Source organism: Poecilia mexicana, unplaced genomic scaffold (genome assembly GCF_051168715.1).
Source record: "Poecilia mexicana isolate PSO_F unplaced genomic scaffold, ASM5116871v1 scaffold_14, whole genome shotgun sequence".
NCBI lineage: Eukaryota > Metazoa > Chordata > Actinopteri > Cyprinodontiformes > Poeciliidae > Poecilia > Poecilia mexicana.
Window position 1 is genome coordinate 6,991,647 of NW_028263383.1, and position 23,862 is coordinate 7,015,508.

At 38.9% G+C, this 23,862-nt stretch overlaps 2 protein-coding genes across 2 annotated transcripts; one reads left to right on the plus strand and one right to left on the minus strand.

Annotated features, from left to right (window-relative positions):
* Positions 1 to 89: 89 nt before the first annotated feature.
* Positions 90 to 19,907, plus strand: supt20h (SPT20 homolog, SAGA complex component). Its single transcript, XM_014983885.2, has 23 exons — positions 90 to 116; positions 593 to 688; positions 855 to 890; positions 1,025 to 1,150; positions 2,369 to 2,495; positions 2,593 to 2,696; positions 2,862 to 2,978; positions 3,071 to 3,124; positions 4,000 to 4,139; positions 4,293 to 4,449; positions 6,119 to 6,175; positions 6,277 to 6,351; positions 7,168 to 7,337; positions 7,417 to 7,449; positions 7,557 to 7,668; positions 7,790 to 7,895; positions 11,237 to 11,395; positions 11,693 to 12,002; positions 12,084 to 12,199; positions 13,271 to 13,326; positions 13,817 to 13,927; positions 14,865 to 14,955; positions 18,374 to 19,907. The coding sequence occupies exons 2-23, from the start codon at positions 686 to 688 to the stop codon at positions 18,478 to 18,480; spliced, it is 2,367 nt and encodes a 788-aa protein (XP_014839371.1). The 5' UTR covers positions 90 to 116; positions 593 to 685; the 3' UTR covers positions 18,481 to 19,907.
* On the minus strand, positions 19,323 to 23,681 carry exosc8 (exosome component 8). Its single transcript, XM_014994477.2, has 11 exons — positions 23,630 to 23,681; positions 23,343 to 23,379; positions 23,169 to 23,232; positions 23,007 to 23,080; positions 21,952 to 21,997; positions 21,755 to 21,860; positions 21,611 to 21,656; positions 21,427 to 21,523; positions 20,933 to 21,053; positions 20,198 to 20,304; positions 19,323 to 19,534 (listed from the first exon to the last, which is right to left on the minus strand). Exons 1-11 carry the CDS (start codon positions 23,644 to 23,646, stop codon positions 19,416 to 19,418), a joined length of 834 nt encoding a protein of 277 aa, XP_014849963.2. The 5' UTR covers positions 23,647 to 23,681; the 3' UTR covers positions 19,323 to 19,415.
* Positions 23,682 to 23,862: the final 181 nt, after the last annotated feature.

Genomic DNA, 23,862 nt, shown 5'->3' on the forward strand with positions numbered 1-23,862 from the left:
ACACTGGAAGAAAATGGCTGCTGCTCCGACTTTTTTTCACTGAAGACACTGATATTTCCATTTCATTTTGTTTCATTGCACTGGGGGCTTTTCTCGACCGCTATGCAACCTCAAAGGCAAGTGCGTTCTGCTCGCTGACACCGACCTGTCTCGGCTTTGTTATGTCCCAGACGGTGTAGTGTAGCTTTTAACTTCCAGCTTGTGCTAGCGTTAGCCATGCTAGCCTCAACGGTCAGGCATCACCGAGCTTGTTGCTGTTCAGGCACTCTCTCTGGACTCCATTCACTGTCACTGGAGTTTCATCTGCCACATACATTTTATTCACTCCCAGCTACTTTCGACGTGTATTTACTTTATTGTAGGATTTTAAGGAAAAATAAAAGATGGAACAACTTAGATTACAGTTCGCTCGTCAGTAACCGTTGGTGTTTTGATATGTTGCATCTGATTGATTGCCAGCAACACTGTTTTAGCATAAGGTCTGTGTGAACGACCCGATGGCCACTCTCGGTGCTTAGATGTTTATCATCACTTTTTATGGGAGTTTGGTTTAACCGACTGCTTGCAATGTGTCTGCTGTTTTGCTGTGCAGGGTGTGAATGGTCACTCTAGGAAGGTGACAGTGTGGGGCAGAAAGGACAGGATCGTAAACTGTCACTCGCCTTGCAGCTGGCAGTGGACCACAATGGTAAATGCAATTTATGAAGTTTCACTTCACCCACATATTTACTTTATTTTTACTGTAGCTGTTAATCAGATTGTAGCATTTCAGGGAGAAACCTCTCATATGCTCTGCTCTCAGGCTGTTTATACATCCAACTGATCTGTTTTTTTTTTAATTATCCACCTCAAAGCAACAAGTTCTGGAATATGCATTGGATCGAGCCGAGGTAAAATGTTATTTCAGCCATGCCTGTTTATATAATGGTGGAATAATGTATTTTTTAAAAAGTTTTAGGCTAGCATCAATTCTGCAAAGCTTTCCCTATGCTTCGTAATTCACTTCATTATTTGTGTGTTGTAGTACATTGTGGAAAGTGCTCGACAGCGACCAGCGAAAAGAAGAATCTCATCCGGCGGCAGGAAGAGTTTGTATCAGAAGCTCCATGAGCTCTATATTGAAGAATGTGAAAAAGAACCAGAGTTAAAGGTTTGTGTTTGGCTGCTTCGCTCATAAGTTAAATGCTGAATAAATAAATAGGTTAGAATATCTATTATAATATATTTATTTTAGTAATTTAATTCAAAAAGTGAAACTTATATTACTTGATTGATTAGGCAAACTTGCATATCTCTTAATTTTGATGATTAAGGCTTACAACTAATGAAATCTCTAACATTAACAGTAGCTCAGAAATGTTGAATATTGAACAGAATATTTTTTTAAAAAATCATGAAGGAAATCTCAGGCTCATGATTGGCTGTTCTTGACAGTTTCAGTTTTCTCAATGCTGTGCATGTTCATGTTGCTAGTATATGTTTCCCTTCCACTTGGCTTTACATTAATATGCTTGGATTCAGCACTAATAATAAGCTAATAATAATAACTAATAATAATAACTAATAATCAGCTAATAATAAGCAATAAGTATTTTTAAATAATTTTTGTCATTATTGTAATAAATAGCATACAATTCTGTGATAATATTTAAGGCTCTTAGTAATTTGCATTAAAATAAAACTATTCACAGTGATGTTTCAAATATTAGGCTTTATTGAAAGAAAAATGGCAAAAGGCTGAGTTGTTTGTCTAAATATGTGGAAGTAAATATCAGTGTTTAAATCGTCCCAGTGTTAGCAGCTACTGTCATTTAACTTAAGCAGGCAAAAAATATCTATCAAAAGAGTGGAAGCATTATGGTTCTTTAGCATAATGTTACAATCACCTGATTATAGGTGAACTGATTACAATCACCTGAAATAAGTTACAGGTGATTGTAGCTGACACAATCACCTATGTGTTTGCATCAGTTAGGTGACGCAACCAGCGAACTGACACAATCAGTTAGCTGTTTGTGTCACCTAACTGTTTTTAAAAATACATGAAATTATTCAAGTGCAGCCATGTAATCATTATTTACTTGTACCAAGCTGAGTGTGTTGATGCTGTTTTTTTTATTCAGACTGATATCATTTTTCCTTCACATTAAAATATTTCAGGCAATATACATTTTTGCAGCTTTTTAAAATGCACATATGGGTCTCATTCCAAAAGACCCATTACACATATGCCACAGGTTTAGAGCTGCTTGAAAACATCCACCTAATTTTGTAAAATAAAGCAATATCCTGTCCTTTAGGTTGTACAGTATTCCAGGAAATGGTTCCAACATTCCCTGAGTAGGTCTTTTCCCGTCTCTTTCTGCAGAATCTGAGAAGAAATGTGAATCTTCTAGAAAAGCTGGTGTCTCAGGAGTCTGTATCGTGTCTGGTGGTCAACCTGTACCCTGGGAATGAAGGCTATTCACTAATGCTCAGGGGAAAAAATGGATCCGGTAAAACTAGTTATGTAGAGATTTGTTGTTGTTTTTTTTACCTCTATATGTATGTAACATGGTGTTTCTAACCAGATAGTTTTGTTCTGCTGTCTAGACTCTGAAACCATCCGTCTCCCATATGAAGAAAGAGAGCTTCTGGAGTACCTGGATGCAGAGGAGTTGCCTCCCATTCTGGTGGATTTGTTGGAGAAATCACAGGTGTGTGAGCAGAGTGGATCCTGCAGTAACAGCTTCAGATTGAAACCATATAAAGGAGGTGGAAGAAGCAGTGATGCACAGTATTTTCTCAATCTCTGACATAATAAGTTTAGGTATTCTCTTAAATTTTAACTGCTGACTGCTGATTTGTGGGTTGTGTCTCAGGTGAACATCTTCCACTGTGGCTGTGTAATAGTCGAGGTGAGAGACTACAGGCAAGCTGGTAATACAAAGATCCCCACCTATCAGAGCAGACACATTCTTCTGCGGCCAACCATGCAGGTAATTTACTGACTGACATAATATGATAAGTTATTGCTGGAACATTTTCTGACTGTTATCCAGAAACTAAAACAACTCTGTTTGCCCTGCAGACTCTAATCTGTGACGTACATGCCATGACCAGTGACCACCACAAGTGGACACAGGTAAATGAACATGCTAAGTGATAGAGTCGTGAATGTTGGTCTCCTGTTATCACTATCATGCACCTCAGTCTCTTGTATCCTCGGGTTAAAATGCAGCCTCACAGCTACATTCTTAGTTATATAGTCAGGCAACAAAACCTGAAGTAGGATTTTGTTTTGTTAGTAAAATTCTGAAAGTTTTTCTTAAAACCACATTTTCTTTCAGTACTGAAAGCTGTCCATGCTCTACCTGACATTAATGTTGGTCAGCGACTCTTTATCCAAAGCTTTAGTACATTTATATAAATATATAAACATATTATTTAAATAGTTTTCAAGACACTGCTTTTAATCAGAGCCTATGCCACATTACTGACATTGGTATTGTTTCTTTGAGTTTTTGTGTCCATTGCTGTTTTATGCTTTTGCATAGATGCATTTCTTATTGTTACTCCTTTTTCTTCAGTTTTTAAATTAATTATAACGTGAAAGCTGTTATGTTTGCCAAGATGGTAATGATTTTTTTTTTTTACTTTTTTACTCTGCAATGTCAACTGTACTTGGTAGAAGTTAGCAAGATCACAAAGTATATGTCTTGCTTTGATTTTATTGTAAATACAAGTGCCTACCTTTTTTCTGAAAAATGGTTGAAATTGCTTCAAAATTTCTTTCAAAGCTGAGGAACTTTCTAATCCCTTCAATTTGTTTCTACGTGCAAAAAAACTCCCTTTATTAAATTCCAATACTGGTTAGAAAGCTTACTGTTCTGCTATTTTTATTTGAATAAAGCACATGTAGTGTAGATGTATGTTGTAATTCTAACCACTTCTGTTTCTGAATCATTTTTGAAGCCGACTCATTTGTTGGCCTTTTCTCTCATTTCTTCCCTGCTGTAGGATGATAAATTGCAGCTGGAGAGTCAGTTGATTTTGGCCACAGCTGAACCTCTGTGCCTGGACCCTTCCATTTCTGTTACTTGCACAGCCAACCGTCTGCTCTACAACAAACAGAAAATGAACACTCGCTCGATGAAACGGTACTGAGTACACTCGACGGAGTTGGCAGGAGCTTAGCTTGGTTTTAGTCATACAAGGGGAAAATCTGAAACGGTGGTTATTAAAAGTGAAGTTATGGGGTTGTGAAAATAAAATAGGAGAATAATGCAAACATTTGTGTATCTGTTTTGTAGGTGTTTTAAGAGGCACTCCCGGGCTGCTCTGAACAGGCAGCAGGAGCTGTCCCATCTGCCCGTGCCACCACAGCTACGACTCTACGACTACCTTCAGAAGAGGAAGGAAAGGAAACCTGCTCCTGTCATAGACTTAAAAATCTCAAAGGTTGGAAATGTAAGTTGATGGTTATTCCCATGCATCAGTTTCTCCAAATACGTCAGTTTTCTCCTGCAGCTGAAAAGCAGAGGTGCTAAGAATTTGGAAATTATATTTATTGAGCACACATGACATGTATGTGTGGGTGCAGTTTCTGTAAAACAGGCAAAACGATCAGGGTGATATTATGAAGTCTTTAGCATCTTATGGAAAACAGAAGCCATTTATTTTGTTGCATGTTTTTTTTTTCTCTAAACACTTACTGTTACTATAAATAGCAGTTGTTCCTTACCTTAATTCTTACATTTCCAAAAGGCCATTAACATTTTCCAATATGTTTCATGACAAATAGAAATGGAAAGATTGAAAGGATAAAATATAGCAAGTTAGCTGTACTCCAATCAGCCTTACTGTTATCTGCTGAAAATCTTGCTCTCTCTTGCAGCTTGAATGAAACACAAAACTGTCTCAGATAGGGGGCTGCTGATAAATTGACCCCGATTTCCTTAATTTTGAGAAATCTGTCATGAGTAATGGATCTCTTATCCACTGATCTAATCTACCTCTGCAAAGATATGGAAATCAGCCACTGCTCCCTTTTGTTCTGTTGTGAGAAAGGGAAAATGGACTCATCCATCCACCAGGTCACAGCCACACGGGCTCGTTTAACAATAGTCATCCCATTGTTGCTATATAAATCAACTCTTCAGATTAAAATTTGGCCAAAAATTGGGCAGGTCAGGCTTTATAAAGATCAGTGATCGACCAGAAAACTGCAGTCGGTACACCCCTAGTCCCAACATGCAGTAGAACATATATTTCTCTTTTAAATAGACTCTGTCATCTCTGTGGTTTAAGCATGACTAACTTTGACCTTTTTTTATTGTACATTGAGAGTAATTTGGTTTACACTTAAGACAAAGACTGGATTTTTGAAATTTCGGCCAGCCGGTCCACTGATGGAACCAATCATGCTGAAAATCTGTTTACTAGCTGATTTATCTGTGCAGCTCTTCATCCAGCCTCCTTGTGACACTGTAATTGATTAAGTGGGTATAAAAAATTTATAAATAAATGGATGCTCTTTAGGTTTGAAGACCATGAAAAGGAATTCATACCGAACAGGCTAATCATGGTTGTTGATCTTAAGATATTTCTCACAGTTTTAAAATGTGTCTGGGCTCCTTATCCAGCTGCGTTATGAATCACTCTTCATAAACATGCAAACCAAAGAATTCATCTGAGAAATCAATTTGTTAGTCGCTTTAATGCTCGTTTCTCCCAGCATCTGTTGTTGGTGTGAGTTTAATGGTTCTCTGTGTTATTTGTTCCTTTGGGCATTTCCACACCTGTTTATTGGAGATACTGCAGTTCTACTAGCACTGAATTCAGAGATTGTTTAATCTATATTTTTACTCAAATCTGTGAGCCAAAATTAAAGCAACACTAAAAATATGTTATAGCCAACATTATTATTATAGCTGTAATGATCGGCATGTCATCTAGGAGCAGCAGAAATAATTGCTGCTTTTCTGTTTTTTTTTTTTAATATAACATCAAATCTTGGAATACTTTAATATTGGATCTTGGTATACATATCAAAGAATTTCATTCCAGTCCAAGCCTAACCCAGAGTTAACATCTCTGTTTATTGTCATCTGTGCTTCTCAACATTCAACATTCACAGTGTGTCGACATGTGGAAGCAGAACAACTGCCAGCTAACCGTACCGAAGGAGATTGATGTGAGTAACACGGGATCATTAAAACGCTACTTTAAAACTTAAGGATGATTTGTTCAAATGCTTGCCCAGCCGTCTTGATCTTTTTTGTGGTTGTGCTGTAGGTGGAAAAGTATGCCGTGGTTGAGAAATCTTTGCAGTTGGGAGACACTCAAACCACTGTGATCTGGCCTGCTGAAGTAAGTTTGGCTCATGCGTTTAACACTCCCTGAGGATGAAAAGCAATGCTGCATGTGTGCTGTCAGAAGAAAAAGCTTCAAGTGCTTGTTAAAAATGTTTATGGCCCCATTAAAAACCAAGTTAATTATTTTGACCAGCTATATTATGCAACATGACCACACCGTATCTTTAATTTAGTGTGCATAAAGGAAATAATAAAAACAGGAACTGGTTGGAACTGTTTTAAATTTCACTCCTGCTTCTACTAATGTCCTTAGAAAAGCTTGAATGTTGTTTTCTATGGGCTGCATTGTTTCTTCTTAGATATGAGGTTCCTACAAAGTCTGGAAAAGTATGGAATATTTCTCAAGTGTTTAGTGTTTAGTAGGTCTTCATGGATGCTCAGAAAGTATCTGCTACACATTGTTCCAGCTAGACATCTGTCCATTTATTCCTGTATACTTTCATTTTATTTCTTTCCTTTTTTTATGTTGTTTTTTTCTTACTTTTATGTTTGTAATTTTATATTTACACATAGAAAAAAAACAATTGAGAAATTTACATATTCAAATTTTCTACTTGCTCATTTTGGAAGGTCACTGGAATAAAATTGGATATTTTTAAGAAGTTATGGCCTAAAATATAGAAACTGCTTAGCATGTTTTTTTTTATAATCAGCCAGGAGTGCAAGACAACGAAATCATTAAACACACTTCCAGGTCAGATAATGTGGCTTTGCAAAGACATGTTATCAGATTCACATTGGACAACATGTCAAAAAAGATGAAAGTCTGTACTTTTGTGAATGAAATGACATTGGGGGTCTGTCTAAACAGGAAGTTATAGATGACTACACATTTGAATGTGAAGTGGGCGGCCAAGCTCAGAGAACCAAGGTGTCCATCTTCCAGTCGATGGGGGACCCGCTGGTTTACGGGAAGATCTACTCTGCTAAAGAAACAAAAGCAGAGGAGGACAGCCCTGATTTAAAGCTTATACACCCAACGTAAGGATACCAGCATCAAATACATTTTTCCTGACATAATTGGATTTTAATTCATTTATTTTCATTGTTGGATTTGCAGTTTCCTCATAGGGTCAAAGATCGATGCAGAAAGGTCAGTCTCATCTTTAGTTTGTCGATTGTTCCCTAATCCTGTCATACAGTTGTTGTTTTTTTGTGCACTTTTAAATAATTCTGTACATTTTTTTATCTGTTTCACAGGTTTCTTACCCAGTACAAAGGAGTCTATGAGAAAGATGTGAAGTGTGAGGTCAGGATGTCCCATAACTCAGGCAACGTGGGACAGGGGCCTCCCTCTCCCAGCAAAGATGAGGTAAGAACCTTCCTTTATTTGAGGGTTTGTAGCTACTGCTTCATTAAGACCAACTGAATTGGTTTTAGATTATGTGATGTCTTGGTTAGACCTTTATGATTTGCCATGATGTCATCTGCAGGGTGATGGTATTTCTCCTCTTGTACAGACGTCTGTGTTAGGAAAAGGGGTGAAGCATCGACCCCCTCCCATAAAACTGCCTTCAGGATCGGGCAGCAGCTCCTCAGGTACGTCCCACATAATCGAATAATTTTTCAAACACGCCTGTGTGGAGAAATAGCTTATCCACCCTTTGTCTATTGTTTTTAGTTTCTTCCTTTCTATTTTTCTTTCTGTCTTTCTTTCGCATTGCATGCTGGGGTTGGGTGTATACTGAGTGGAATAAGAGATGAAATTGATTTTCTTTCACTAATTTCTGTTTGTTTTTGGTTCTAACAGTAGTGCTTTATGGTTACTGATCGCGTTTTTTCTGCAGGGATGGCGTCCTTAAAGACACTGACCCTGTTATTGAGACATAGAGTGAGAGTGGAACATGGAAATATTGCATATGCCTATCTTATGACTAAGGGGTTTATTATTTTTGTCAAGCAGCCCAAGTTGGTTACTCAACTTGCTGAAAGTGGAATTGCAATAAATTATGAGTTTATTAAAATGTCCCTTTTAGCTGTTCCGTCCACCCGGATTACACTGTCTGGAGTTCCACCCTTCGTATCTAACAAAGCGCTAGCACAGGAGCATACATGATTCGGAAGAATAGTTTGGTCTGTAGGGATTCCAAACTTAAACACGTTCAATCTCTGTGTAGGCAGGTGTTTCTGTACTTGAATTCACCAACCCAGTCATTAGATGTCTCTTTCCATGATAAACACGAGGAAGGGATATTATGTGGTTTAAGCCAGCTTAGGTGTTTTGAAGTATTTTGAGTGTGAAGATGTGGGGCATCTAGATGTAAGTATTAATTTAGTGCAGTGCAATACAGTAAGGGGAAAATAAGGCAGAAAAGCCGTTGAGGAACAATTCAAACCATTTGTTCTTTTTTCTCGCTCTATGTGTCATCTACGCAGTCCCGTTGCCATAGCAACTGACTGACAACACCAATGATGTATCAGGATTCACACCAAAAAACACAAAAACATTTCCCACACAAAGAACAGAACATTCATTTTGTTGCAGTATTATGTTTTCAGGCTTGATAACTATTTTATTAGTAAGTGATTGTCTGAACACAGCAGTGGTAGCTTAGTAGATTAACTAATTTAATCTTCTTCTCTACTAATGATCTATCAGAGTTGGTGTGTGGGTCGTGTTTTCTTTTTTTTTTTTTTTCTTTAACTGAACCAAAACACACCGAGGTCCACAGCACATCAACATGTTAAGGTTGTCAAAGTCAAGCTAGCTTAACTGACCTGCTACCCTCTCCATCGCTTTTTTTTTTTTTTATTAAAATTTTTCCTGACCTTGTTGACAATTAGTAGCAAAGTACTGCATCCCTTTTTCTTGCATATTTCACGCATAGATTTAAAATTGTGCGAGTTATGTTGACAACTTGATAGAAAAACCAATAATAGTCATCATTGCCAAGCAGTTCCACTTCCACAGAGCTGGAGGGCGGGATCTTCCACACATGATGTCACGCTGCAAAGTGTCTATAGATGTTACATCTGAGACTGCTCCTTTCAGACTGCAAACTTCTCAAAAGCCGTTTGGTGGATGTGGATACTTTTGGTTACCTTTGGCTCGGCTGCTTCTCTGGAAAGCTTCACGTCTTGGACTGGATAAACATCTTTTTATGTCAAAAACATCAGACCTTTAGCCTTGTGCTAATGATCTGATCTTATTAGCACATTTCTGTTGCTCGGTAATTGATGCTTGGAGAACCTTAAAAGTTTTCCAGGATTCTGATCCTAGACCTGGCATGTGGATTTTGGAGGAACCACTGTTCTGTAATGACTTTGTTACACAAGACTGATGTCGTCATCCACAATAAGGAGTAAATTTGTTCAAGCTGGGTTTGTGAAAGTTGGTCACTTTGCAAGAGTTTCAATGAAAAGGGTGCAATACTTACATCAAGTCTATCAGGATTCTGAAGAGGATTTTGGAAGTAGTCCTTACCTGTGCCACTTAGAGTATTAGATGAAAACAGTGCCCTAGTTGACCAATGGAACAATGAATAGAAGTACATATTCCCAGTACTTTCAGTCACTCCAGTTTTTGATTGTTTGTACGATGAGAGTAGATTGCTTTCTCTGAAAATGCCTGTGTCAGGAGTTCTCAGTTCCTGTGGAAAGAATCGGCTCTGTCAAAGCTGCGCTGTCTGGCTGGTGTCAGAGAGTTGAGGTTGACTCAGATTTTTGGATCGTATCTTAGCCCTAAAGGCAGACGGAGGATCCTGTGTAAGCTACCTGTTGAAAAGCGGGTTGGTGACATCCAGTGGAAGTTTATATATGGTCAATATCTACAAACCAATACAGAGCTCACTTTGACCCAATTGCTCGGGAGGAATTTTCTTTTTGCAGACATCAAGCGACACTGGAAGATTTGTTTTTGTCTTGTCGAATGTTAAAAAGCTCGTTTAAGACTTTGCAAGACTGTTTGGAAGCTCAGAGCGAACAATTTTCTACAGCTGTTTTTGTTTGTGGTCTTAAATATACCGCTAGTAAAAGTAAGATTCTTGTTTTACTTAATTTCCTTTTCGGAATGGTAAAGTTAGCAATTTGGAAAACAAGGAAGAATGAAATGTTTGGACAGGATTGGACTGTGGTGCAATGTGGTGGTAAGTTTTAAGGGGTTTGTTGCATCAAGACCAACAGTGGAGCAACAAGTCTGTATGTTTACAGATTTTTGGGATATTAGACATGTTTATCTTCACTGGGAGATGATGACATACTCAATTTGTACTTTTAGAATATTTTTCTTTATGTACAGTTTTTTTAAGCAGATGGATTTAAACAACCCATGTGTTTAAAATGGATTTTAAAAATCCATGTGTGTTTTTTTTTTAAATCCACATGGATTTGGTTGGTTTTAATATTTTAGATTTTATTTTCTTTCATGTGAGTAATTGTATTTTGTGGAATTGTGATGAATAAATATGAGTTAAAGGTCTCTGTCTTTCTCTCTCTCTCTTTCTTTTTCTTTCTCATTCTTTGTTTATTTCTCTCCATCCTTCCTTCATTTGAATAACTAATTAACAGGGTTAAATGCTTACTAACTTTAGTTATTTTGCTATTGTTTTTCAAGTTACTCTTCATTTTTACAAGTACAACTGTGTCACCAGTGGAAAAAGAGAGTTAATCCAGTCTTCGTCACGAAAACAATGAGCAGCATATGATGTCTTAGTTTTCTCAGGTTCCAGTACGCAAACATCTCAGTGGGGGTTTGCTCTACATTTGTAGGAAAGAGATTAACCGTCCGAAATCACCAACTTAAAACCAAATGTTTACCAGATGTTTTCTAATCCTAAGGATCAAAGCACCATCTGGGATTGTTAGTACCTAACTTAAGCTTTATAATGGGTTAAACAAAGCTTTCTGAGTATTTATGTAAAGAGTGCTGATCTTCTTTCCAGGTAATCCGTATAGTTCGCAAACCACAAGTGGTTTACTAAAGTGTCCTACGCCGCCACCTCCAGCCAAAAGCCAGACTCTGAACAGGAAGCACTCCATGGAGCTGGGCCAGGTGGGCCTGCTGTCACCTGCCTCCCTCTCTCCGATGGGCTCCACGCAGAGTGAGTACTGCCAACTCTGACTAACTCTTGGGCTCAGCGTGAGCTGTGCTGGAGCGTGCTGCGCCAGCTCGTCTCCCAGCTTCCAAGTTTAACAGATGTGAATTTTTTATGACGAATTCTGATGGATTACCCCAGCAAGAGACCAAGTCTCAAGAAATTTGGAAAAATATGGGAACAAGCTTGAGACCTTTGGGAAATGTTGGAATTTTTTAATACATATCTTGTCACTAAATGATCATAAAAAGATTTCTTACTAAGCCTCATATTCTTTCTGGACATATTTTTTCTCCTCTTCAGGATCGGGAACCCCTAAGCCTTCTACTCCCACACCCACCAACACACCATGCTCAACCCCTCACCCTACCGATGCGCTCTCCACGCCCCTCTCAGTGACCCCAACTCCCTCGGATCCTGCCATGGTTCAGGGCCAGTCACAAGCTCCCCTGCTCACACCTTTCGCCCAGCAGCAGCTGGCTCTTAGCCAGCCTCTACCTGTCATGTCCATCCCTCTTCCCACCATGGGGACATCGATCACCACAGGATCCACCTCTTCACAAGTTATGGCAAACCCAGGGCTCAACTTCATAAACGTGGTCAGCTCTGTCTGGTAAGAAATAAGTAGCATTGGATGCCTTGTCGTATGCTAGTCTTTGTGTGTTCTAGTATTGATTTGGCATTGTCTCTGTAGCAGTCCCCAGACTTTAATGAGTGGCTCCAACCCAATGCTGGGTCCAGGTCTTAATCTGAGTGGAATCCTGCCACCTGCAGGGTTGATGTCCACCATGCAGTCTGGTGCTCAGACTGGTAAGCACTCACTGGCACTAATGCTCTAACTTATTGTAAACACATATTAGGAGCTGTTCCTAATATTAAACATTCAAAAATCAGACAGGACTGTGTTTCCATATTTTTTTTTGTATAAATTTAAAATTAGCCTTTTTTTTAAATATCTGTTTGAAAAACTGTAATACCAATGTTTCACCAGTAGGTGTCATAGTACCTCATGTCACTCGTGAGGTCAGACTGAATAATTTGTTGCTTCAGCAGTTTCATGCCAATAAACTGAACACTTCAAGCACACAACCAAAGATTTTCCTTCGATTATTTAATTTAAAAAATTGTCTAAAAGAATAGTTGCAGAATAATTGTATTTAGGGATGCATCGATATCAGCTGATGTGAGTCATTCGGTAAAATCTTTGCTTTTCTTATATCCTCCTGACTACCAGTAGTTCATTTTTGTCCTCTGTAGAGGACATTTCTAAACTTGAATATCTCCCACCCCCTGCATTCTACTGAATTAATTCCTTTTGGTATCTGGAGAGGACATTTAGGGCTTTTCAATGATACCACATGTGAAGGGGTGGGACTTTTGTACCTTCCTTTTTCTAATTCATAAAAATGGCATTTATCAGTAATAACACATTTTATGGGAAGAGACAAAGTAAGTGCATAAAACCTTTTATTACCTTACAAAGACTGTGGGATTTTAAAAAAAATGGTGATTGGACAATATTTTTTTCCTGGTAGTCAGGAGGACATAGATAGAGATGGGAACTTGCAATGCTACAAAAATATTATTAATACTCAGTTAATGCATTAAACATTCTGATCCTTTCTGTACAATCTTTGTACATTGCGTCCCAAAATGTACCAACGTAAAGCACTTACTGTAAATAAGAACATTTTTACTGTTAATGTAAACTCAAAATGAATAACGATGTAAAACAACCCTGCCTTATCTTATGTTTAAATGTAATGTAATATATATGTAAAAATCAAGTTAAAGATGTCACAAGGATCTACTAAGTTTGTGTTAAGAAAGTAAAAAGTGTATTAGTTGTTTATGCTGTTATGTGGTTCTGGTTTGTTACAGGGAGTCCTTTTGGTCTGAACAACAGTGCTGGACTGAGACCGCTGAACCTGTTACAGGTACGCCTCTCTCTCAGTCACTGTAAGGAGCATGTTGATGGATTTTTCCTCACCCTTACCTTTGTTGCCACGTGATGTGTGAACCAGTTGCACAAATTAAACTTTCTTTTACTCCCTTCCATCTCATTGCATATGCTAAGCAGAGCACCATACCTCTTACTAAAGTGACATTTTATACTCGATTGGAAACTATTATTGCTACTGTCTGACTGGAAGTGCTTAGTCTTTGCAGGGGGAATAGCGGTAAACTAGAAGAATCCCTCTTGTGAATCCAGTTTAGTTCTGACTATTTCTTTGTAGGAACAGTCTAAGTTGAGCTCCTTTTTAACTCTCCCATCTCCTTCTTCCTCCCCTTTCCATCACATGTACACGATTTCCCTCCCTCTGCCCGTTCTGTCCTCCCATCCTCCATTCGTCCTCATCTCCTTGTGTTTTACTCCCCTACTTTTTTGTGTGTGCGTGTTGGTGTGTCCATGTTATTCATCTCCAGATCCCCCCTGGTCCTTACATCCTTAACTCTCTGCAGCAGCAGCAGCTGTCCCAGTTCTCCCCACAGCAGAGTCAGTCAGCTACGTCCAGTCCTCAACAGCAGGGGGAGATGGTGAGACACAGATATTTGAACACGCACTGCCAGCAGTAAAGACTACACAGTCAAAGATCTGCAAAATATATTGGCTAGAACCTGTGACTTCTACTACAATAGCAACATTTGAAATCAATTTCCAAACCAATTTTATCATGGTGGTGGCATCATGATGATGTGGGAAATACAGGACAGGAACTTGTTAGAAGCTGTTTTGCAAAAGAAGCCAACCTAAGCATGCAGTCAGCAACAATTAAATGTTTGCATAAATCATATTTATGTGACAGAATGACCCAGTCAAAGAAATATAACCATGAATCTGTTTCAGGTCTCCATCCATTCTGACTGAGCTCAGGCTACTTTTCAAAGAATAATAGGCAAAAATGGTTTTCTCTAGACTGTTTGTAACACACATTTCAGCAACAATGCGCATCAAAGTGCTTTACATGATGAGACTTAACATACGCAAAAATTGTAGCTGTAATTGCAAGAAAAATGTCTTCTGCAAGATATTGTGGGAGCCTGGAGTGCAAACACACACCACACTTTTCAGATTATTATTTAAAAGAAGAAAAAAACATTCTCATTTTCTTTCCATTTCACAATCCTCTGCCACTTTGCTTACCTGTTCATGCTTAAGTATGGCATGCCCCACAGCATGATGCTGCCACCACCATGTTTCACATTTTCAGATTGGGGACGTTATATTGGCATTTTTTTAAGTCCCTTTCTTCAACTTCACAGTTAGGCCTTATATTGTGTCAATCAGATAAAATATCAGGAAATATGTTGAAGGAAAAGGTTTTGTAAATACTTTTGTGAGTCACTGTATTATTTCCACCTGCACATCTCCTCTATGTTTGCTCTCGTTCTGTAAAGCACACGTGTTTGTGATTGTACAGGTTTGTCTCTGTCGTCAGCTGCGTGTAATTTTACCTGTTGTCTATCGTTTCAGAGCGACCAAGGAACCGATCAGAGTTTAGGAAACCAGCAGACGGCTGTCATCAATCTCGGGGTTGGAAGCTTCATGTCTCCACAGACAGCAGGTATGAGCCACATCGACTCCCCAGCACAGCAGCACACACATCTTCTGCTCTCAATCACTACGTTAACCTGCTTCCACACAGTTGACACCGTCACACTCACCACTGTGAATCAGACATGATTTGTTATTGTGTTTATGATTGTATTTACTGTTCATAATATGTAAATAACCATGATCATTTTGTTGAAGTTAGTTATTGTTCTTCTCTTAGAGGAACGTGTAAAACTGGCAGGAGAGACTCAACTTCCCCCTCTTCTCTGCTACATTCTCTCTTTTTTTCATTCCCCCGTTATTTTATTTTATTTTTTTGCCTCCACCTTTTTCCCCCGTTCTATATTGCCCTCCTTCCTCTCAAATCACTCTGTTCCTTCACGCCTTAACTCCCCACCCAATTCATGCTATTTGCCCATAATCCATGCACATGATAATTTTTAATGTGGCACTGGATTCTCTCCAATGTTCCACCTTTTTGCCCTCTCGTTTCATCTGTCTGTGTGGTACTTTAACTGAAACTGCACTCTTCCCCCTCCTCATCCTCACCAATGTTTTCCTCTTTGTGCCTATTCTCTCCTCACACTTCACCCCCATGTCTCTTTCTGACCTTCTCCCTCTCATCATCACCCATTTCCTACTTGGGGTTCCCCATTCTCCCTCATCTTCCTCCCCCTCCCCTTAGTGCTGTCCCAGTTGGGCTGTGGGCTGGACGGGTCTGGGCCCCCGCTGCCTTCTCCAAGGCTTCAGCAGCAGCACCAGCCACAGATTCAAGTAATACAGCAACATTAACATTCATATACACTCAGAGAGGTTTGTAGGAAGCGAACACAGAGACGGGAGCAAGCAGCCAATCGACTGTGGCTTTATTCACCAGGCAGCTGTTTGTTGTGCTGTTCTATAAACTTTGAGGAAATGAGGGAACACATGAATTTTTTTTTATGTTTCAAATTCTAAAGCAGGCAATCTTTTCTTTTTTTTTCAATTGTTTTGCATAGAGTGCATTGAAAAAGTATTCATACTCCTTAGAATTTCTTGACATTTTGTCACGTTAGAACCACAAAAGCCCAACACAAACTAGTGCGTTATCACAAATGGGTATGTTGATTTCGAATTTTGGCACAAATAAAAATCTGAAAAGTCTGGCATGCATTTATTTCCAGACTCCTTTCCTTTGACGCCTCTTAACAAAATCCAGTTCAGCCTACGGTTTGAGGAGTTACTTGTGTTGTAAATGGTCTACTGAAATCCAGCTGGTTTTTAAAAACCTTAGAAGTTGGAAAGCATTAGCAAACAAAAAGCCTTATGAAAACCAAGAACTGTTCAATCCATCTTCTTAAAATAAAATGCGTATGAAACAACTACAACCCTGCCAAGATGTGATGATCCACCTGACTGCCAGGCCAGGAAAGGACAGCGTTAAAAATACAAGCAGCCAACAGCACTGTTCTGACGTAGAGTTCACATGAGACAGTATGTTGACAGGAGCCTTCCACTCCACAAATCTGGTGTTTGGAAGAGCTGCAAGAAAAACATTGTTGAAAGAAGCCAAAAGAAGTCTGTTTGATGTTTGCCTCAAGCTATGTAGGGAATACAGTTCATATGTGAAAGAAGGTTTTCAGGCCAAATAAGACAAAAATTACAGTGTTTTTCTATGTAAAGACACAGTTGGTTGGAAAGTGAAACTAAATGCAGGAAAATCTGTTTGAAAATGAAAAAGGTAGAGTGGAGCTACTACCAGACATTGTCACAGTCAGTGACTCAATGCAATCAGCACCAATTCTTTATAGATTTCTTTTTTTTTTTTGTACGATTGTGACTAAATTGGAATGTAAGAGACTGAATTCGATTCATGATTGGCTTTACCTGATTGTAAATTTACGTATGTAAATTTGTGGTAAAAAATAAATAAATAACTAAGCTGAAATAACACAGTCTGTACATAAAACCAGAGCTGCAGTGAAATAAAGTACAGACCTTCATCAAACCGAGAATCTGTTGCAAGATTTAAAATTTACTGTTAAAAAGATGCTTCCCTTATAATCTCACTGAGTTTTATCTGTTTTACAAAACAAAGTGAGCAAACAATAAAATTTTGCAACAACCATGGGGCTGTAACTGCAGTAAAAGGCGGTTTGACAAAGTGTCGAATCGACGGGAGCGTGTGCCTGCCAGACTTTTCAGATTTTTATTAGTGAAATATACTACATCTCCCATACTGCACCACAACAGCTTGTTATTCGATGGGGTGCACATAAGCACTGCTTGTTGGAACGTCAGAGGAAGAAAACAGTGATACTTCCCACTTTACCAAACAATGACTAAGTCAGCCCTGCTCTGTCCTCAAGTGAGGAGCGAGTTCATACCCTCTTTGCTGACCTAAGCAAAGGAAAGAAAACCTGGAATCGTTTTACAATCCATGAAAAATGCATATGCAAACATCCAGATGGATTTTATAGAACTGCAGAGCGCCAGCACTATCAAAACCAAACAGGCCGTGAAATTCTGCTGTAACTATCGTGCGCTTTACATCAAAGTTTGGTTGGGAAAAAAAATTTGCAAAAGTTTACCTAAAACAGAATACCTTTTCAAAGCACTAAGTACATTTAGAATTTGACAACACCTAAATGTTAACAGAACAAGTTGCATATCGTATTTTAGTCCAAAAGACGCACGAAACATTAAGCACCAGATTTTTTTTGGGTGTGCTTTTTCCTGGTAATAGTTTTAGCTGAGATCATTAAAGTTCGGATTTTCATTCAAAGAGTTCTCAACTTAATATGTTTAAGATCTTTCTGCTGTGCTGTATGTTTGGGTTTCTCCCAACAATCCACATATGTCAAAGCTTATGGCACTTCCAATGGCAGCAACTAACAGCGTGTCAGACCAGAAGGCAGGCATGGTCTAAAACGGCATTTAGCAGTGAAATGTTCAGTATCTGTGCTGGCGCCAAACTGTTGAAAGGTTCCTGTGATCATAGGCTGACAGGCTGCAGGCATGAATGGAAGGGTTTTCCTCACTCTCGGTTGCTGGGCTGCATGTTTGTCTTCACTGGGATCACAGCCAATAATGTGTGTCTCCAGACACAACTGGTGCTGCTTGACTGCATCCTGCCTCACTCCCCAACACTTCCTCTCCCTCTCTTCTGAAAACCATTAACCTCTCTTCTGTATTTCTCCGCACACTCCTCTTGTATGTTGTGCAAACCGGCCTTTAAGTCAGCTTCACTAACCCTCGCTAATGTGGCACAAAGCATATTAGAGACGATTCGGTTTCAAGTGAGGCGAGGCTGCTTCGCGTCAGGGGCAGTTAAAGTGTTAACCAGTGCCAGAGATGATAACATGTAGATTAAGAACTCTCACTTTTTGTGATTATTCAGTTTAAAAACAGTGAGACTTTTCTGATTTGTTTACTTTTTTATTGAACAGTTGCAATTCTTGCAGCACCAAATGCAGCAGCAGCAAATGGCTATGGGAGCAGCGGTTCCTCAGGTGGGAGCGCCACGGCAACATACCGGCAGTCAGCCAAGAAGTAAGAGGAAGAGGAGCACGCCACAGCCCCTCCCAAAGTCATAGCAGACAGAAGTCACACTAAAACCCCCAGCCCTACACACACACACACACACACACACACACACACACACACAAGGACATGAATGATCTATACTGTGCTGTTTGTCTGCCTCACTTTTAAGACAGCAGACAAAAGACTTGTTTATGCTTTTTCTATCTGATAAATTTGTATGTATTGGTTCTCAGAAGTTTTGGAAAACCAAAACATCCACTGTGGAGGATCAGGTTTTTACAACAGGGACTACTTATCAAGTGGGATGGTCCAGAAGAAGGTGGGTCTGGTAAGCAACGGGCCTCCATGGTTACAATGTCCTGTTAGGAAGACTTTTTTTTTTTTGTTTCGTGAGGACTGAGAGGAGCCCGAATGCACATTCTCAGGAGGATTTTGCACGGGGCCGTCTGATCCTCCTGCCTCTGCTTTGTTGACCCCCCCGAACCCCCTATCCCAAAATAAAAAACCCCAGTAGATACTGCCCTTTAAGCACAGATCCAAGCTGAGCTTATATTGACACCAAATCCTCCATGTAACCATGACGACTTTGTGAAAATGCAAACCTGATCTTGGGAGTATTGCCTGGGGGCAGCTGTCTACCTCTCAGTCTGTTGGAAGTGTTTCTTCTGTTAGCGGTTCCGGCAAACAGGACTCAAGATCAACATGCAAGACAAGGTGTACTTTTTGTACAGCATATTTTGAAAAAGGTGTCACCTTTTAATAAGTCCAGGAGCCATGAGCATATTCTTTACATGACATCAGCTGAGCGTGCGCGAGGCATTTCTGGACACTGAGAAATAATTTTTTAAGCAGTCTTTGTCATCAGTTTTATTGTTATTAAAAAAAGAATATATATTGACAGTGGAAAATACAGCTTTTAGATATAAAACGTTGTCTTGACTGTTTTTATTTCATCGTCTTCACGCTGTCTAGAACCTTGTCGATGAGTTTGTGGATCTCTCTCTGCCGGGCTGTTGCTCGGTTGATGCACTCCTGCAGCTTCTCTCCTGACAGTGACGTTCCACCTGAGCCACAAAAGGTGTTGATTAGCTTTTTATATGTCCTTTCATCTTTTTAAAACTTTAAGATGCATATTTTTTATGTAAAAATTCCAGACTGTTTTCTAGCATTCCTAGTCTTTTGCACTTGCTTTAAAATATAAAAGAATCACTATAAGTTGATGATAAATATTTTTACACCAGGAAGGCTTCCAAACATGTAATCTACAACAGGAAGTAGGAAACAAGAAAGCAAGAATAGGACAGAACAGAACGAATGAGAAGAAAAGAAGGAAGCAAGAGAGGAGGGCAAAAGGACACAAAATATGGAGAGCGGTAGAACAAGAGCAGAGGTAAAGAAAGAAGGTTGGATACAGTAAAGGTGAAAGGAACAAGGAAAGGAAGGACAGAAAAGGAGAAGTAAAAAAGGATTGGATGACACCAAAATTAAGAGAATGGAATGGGGCTTAAATTCTGAAAACACACATTTTTCCAAGCTCAATTTTTTTTATTCCATTCTGGATCAGTCAAATATTGAGTTCAGATGTAAAATTTTAGGTGAGCAACAATTATACTTCATTTTTGAAAAAAAAAAAAAACAGTCATAACAGTTTTGAACTAAGCAGCATTTCTATTCCCATTCCTGCATGTTTTAAGTATTTTAAAGAGTCCCTGCAGGCTGCATCTCACCTGGTTTATGTACAGAACAGAGACGACCCCCCTCATCTGTGACCACAGTCAGGTGAGCGGTTGACAGACTCTCCTCCTCAGCTGTGGGGTCAACAATCAGGATAGAGCTGAGCAGAGGGAGCCAGGAGGTGCAAAATAGACATGGGATGTAACAGAATCAAAGATCACATATTTAGAAAATAAAAACATTTTTGAAATCACAAATTACTATCCTCGCATTCCTGCAGTTTGAAATATTGTAAATAAGATATCAAAGAAAGAACTGGAGTGGCCAGAGTTTTTGTCGCCCCGTGAGGGTAAAGCTATTTTAAAACTGCTGCTGTGGTAGAATGGAAACGTATAGCACCACTAATTAGTATGTATTAGCTGGGTATAGCAATGTTAGCTTGCCATACTTGTGTTACTTTATCAAGAGCAGAATGGGAAACGGTATATTTTGCACAAGGACCTGGGAAGTACAACTCAATTCTCATTAAAGTATCAAAATAGTTTTTTCAAAACAAGAGAACTATAGTATTCAATATGTTAGAATAGTTTAGGACCAGCAAAATATATTTCCTACTTTAATTAGTATCAATTTGATTATGTTATTAATTTTATTTTTTTACATGCATACCACCAAACTGGTGTTTTCTCTTTAGGCCATCATGTATATTGGTTATTCTTCTCATATGGGATTACAATCGATGTATATTATGGACAAAAAAAAAAGTATTTTTTATTAGACAAGCTTACTCATCAAAGACGCAAAAAGAAGCACTGGCGGGATGTTTGTGAATATGAAGCCTTTGTCGCTTTTCCAGATTCACCTCTGGTGAACACGTCTCTTTATTCACGGTGACTTCTGGGAGCTGTGCTGTAACGAGAGCAGGACAGGTCTAGTCAAAGGCTCAGATAATTCACTGCATAAAATCATTTGGAAAAAAAACGTCAGCAGCTCTGTATGACAGGCATGTATAACGTTAGTTTTATAGATGATGTGACAGATGGATGAAATAAATTATTTTTTAAAGGGATGGATGAATTATGCTGTGCCTTGCTGATACTAACTTTTTCTCTGATAGGTCAATTATGATTGGTTGACGTGTTTATGAACCAAAATAGAAAGTTTTTAGTTCTGATCAATGGAAAACCAGCTGATTACGATCCCTGTCCAACTGATTAGTGCGTCTCAAGCGTTCTTCCTTTATTTTAGTTCCCTCCAGTGAAGTCGACGTAGAATCACATACTGTTCTTCAGGGCAGCCAGCAGGGCGATAATACAAGCGTCCAGAATGTTCCCGTCATAGTCGAGACACATAATGTCACAGTAGAGCACCCAACAAAGCTGCAACAACAACAAAAAAAAAAATCATTATTAATGATTGATCACATAAAACAATTAGCACAAGTGTGCTCATAATTCTCAAGCTACCTTTCCTCTGTCGACGCATAGGTCCTCTGCTTTGATCACCTCAGAGCTGCGGCGCACACACATCACCGATTAGTGAAAAACACACACAAGCATTTAGGCGGTGAACACACACACACACACACGGTTGTAAAATGTCGGTCACACCTTTCAATAACGTCAGCAATAAACTGGCTGGCAGCCTGGGCCTGTTCTCCTGGTGGACCCGGCCGAAAGCGGGACGAACACAGAGGAGGCAAATCCACGTTGGGCACTGTGAACATACAGGAGCGTGCAAGGGTCGTTAAAAACCTTGTTAGTAGTGATACAAAGGGATTTTCTACATGAGAGTATGTGATACTTGCCAATGTAACCTTTACCAGGGGCCTCTGCTGTAGGGTTAGCCAGCTCCTGCACAAAAACAAGTTGCGAGATGTTTTAATGAGAAACTAATGGAGAATTTAGAACCAAAGATGGTCGGACTTGATTTTTAAACTTTATTTAAATTATGGTCAATTTCTTCACCAAAAATGTACTCTATGGTAATAAAAACACGACTGAAGAATGTATTTCCACTGCAGATAGTCTGAAAATACGTTGTTAAAAGCACACTGAGGTAAAAACCTCATTCTTTGTGTGTGTTTTAGTTGATGACAGCGGCCTTTCAGCCGGCATTAGTAAACACTATGGTGGATAAAAAATTTGACAGATCTTAATATAGATTCAGAAAGATTCGAGTTGCAAGTGGGTTCAACGGTAAGCATCGAATTAAGGGTTTGGCTTCAATGAGTGGTGAAAGAGACTGTCATGGATTAGCAATGAAAATATTTATTTTTAGCATTTTAACTGACATTGTTTTACTGTTTGAATTGTTCTAACTTGTTTTTGTTCAAACTACCAACTCATAAAATGAGTAAATTATTTGTTTTACTTGTATTAAATGGTCAAAGTCTGTGAATTAAGTAAATCAGTCTGAACTCAGACTATAGATTAAATTACAATTTTCAGGGGTTTTTTGTTTATTTATTCTTATTGTCATTAAAAATAAGTTTGAAGGCATAAGGTTTACACTAAACATGGGGGAGAAGAAAATGGAAGGGTTGGACTCGTTCTAGGTCAGTATGACCAGCAATAATTTTAGGCACAAGACTCTAACCAGGCCCTCACCCTCTTCACAACAAACATCAAGTGTTTCATTGTCTTTTTTTTTCTTGAAAGTCATGTTGTGTTCTCATTTTAGCTCAGACTTTTAGCTGAGCCAAACAGAATAGCAGAAAACATAAATGCCTGTACTTGAAATATCATGTGGCCTATGTTTGTTGTGATGTCACCAGAGGCATGGTCATGTTGAATCTTGTAAATCTTTATTTTTTATCAAAGATTTACAAAATTGTAAAATTCGGAAGTGCTGTGTCTGTACCGCTTTGATTCCGCAGATAATCGTTGTGTTTCCTATCTTCACCAATGCCGAACCATCTGTTGTGGATATGGATCCTGAAACAAAAAGGAAGTATAGAATGTACTCCCAAAATATTCACTTAGAGATGAGTAAAAGTGGGTCAGAACCAGCAGCCCGCCTCACCAACGTTCAGTGTGGTGGTTCTGAATTCAGACAGCTCCCGTCCATCAGGTCGACAGTTTTCTTTCTGGATCGGAAACAATTTCAAATTGAATTTTCACATGAAATTTGTGGAAACGTTTATTGAATCAGAAGATCGATCACAATCATGAACTGAACATGGAACATTTCACAAACCAAAAAGCTTCTGTGATACTCCAGAGGTTCCGCAATCCTATAAGTAAGATGGAAACAACATAACAAAGACGTCACTGCTCCGTACATGTATTAAACTATATTGATGAAATGAAGTGGAGAGGCGATGAAAAACTGACAGAAAACTCCTCGTGTTCTATATTTATCTAAGAATCAGACGACGAACACATTTAATGTGCCGCTGTTTTAAAATCCTTTCATACGCAAAAAGAAGCTAAAATAAAAGGTTTGCATTTGTAAATAAAAATAAAAAGTTTGAACAATCTTACTTGAACCCAGTCGCCATGCTGTTTTGGTTAACCACGTGGGTTTGTACTACGGTGGCCGGTTGGCGGAATTGCACTTTTTTTTTAAAAAAGTGGGCTAATAGTGCTAGTGCTCTCCATTGAATGTATTTACAAACAAGAAATGGGTGCACAAGTTTACTTGAGACTATAATTGAATGGAGGGGAAGATACAATTGAGCACATTTCTCTGACAAAATGTTTAATTTATCTTTTGT

Coding starts and splice junctions, on each gene's coding strand:
- supt20h (XM_014983885.2), top strand. Junction 3,125..3,999: donor ACCACCACAAGTGGACACAG/GTAAATGAACAT, acceptor TCCCTGCTGTAG/GATGATAAATTGCAGCTGGA. Junction 6,176..6,276: donor CCGTACCGAAGGAGATTGAT/GTGAGTAACACG, acceptor GTTGTGCTGTAG/GTGGAAAAGTATGCCGTGGT.
- exosc8 (XM_014994477.2), bottom strand. Junction 23,081..23,168: donor AACCACCACACTGAACGTTG/GTGAGGCGGGCT, acceptor TTTTTGTTTCAG/GATCCATATCCACAACAGAT. Junction 20,305..20,932: donor TCTTTTTGCGTCTTTGATGA/GTAAGCTTGTCT, acceptor CCCTCTGCTCAG/CTCTATCCTGATTGTTGACC.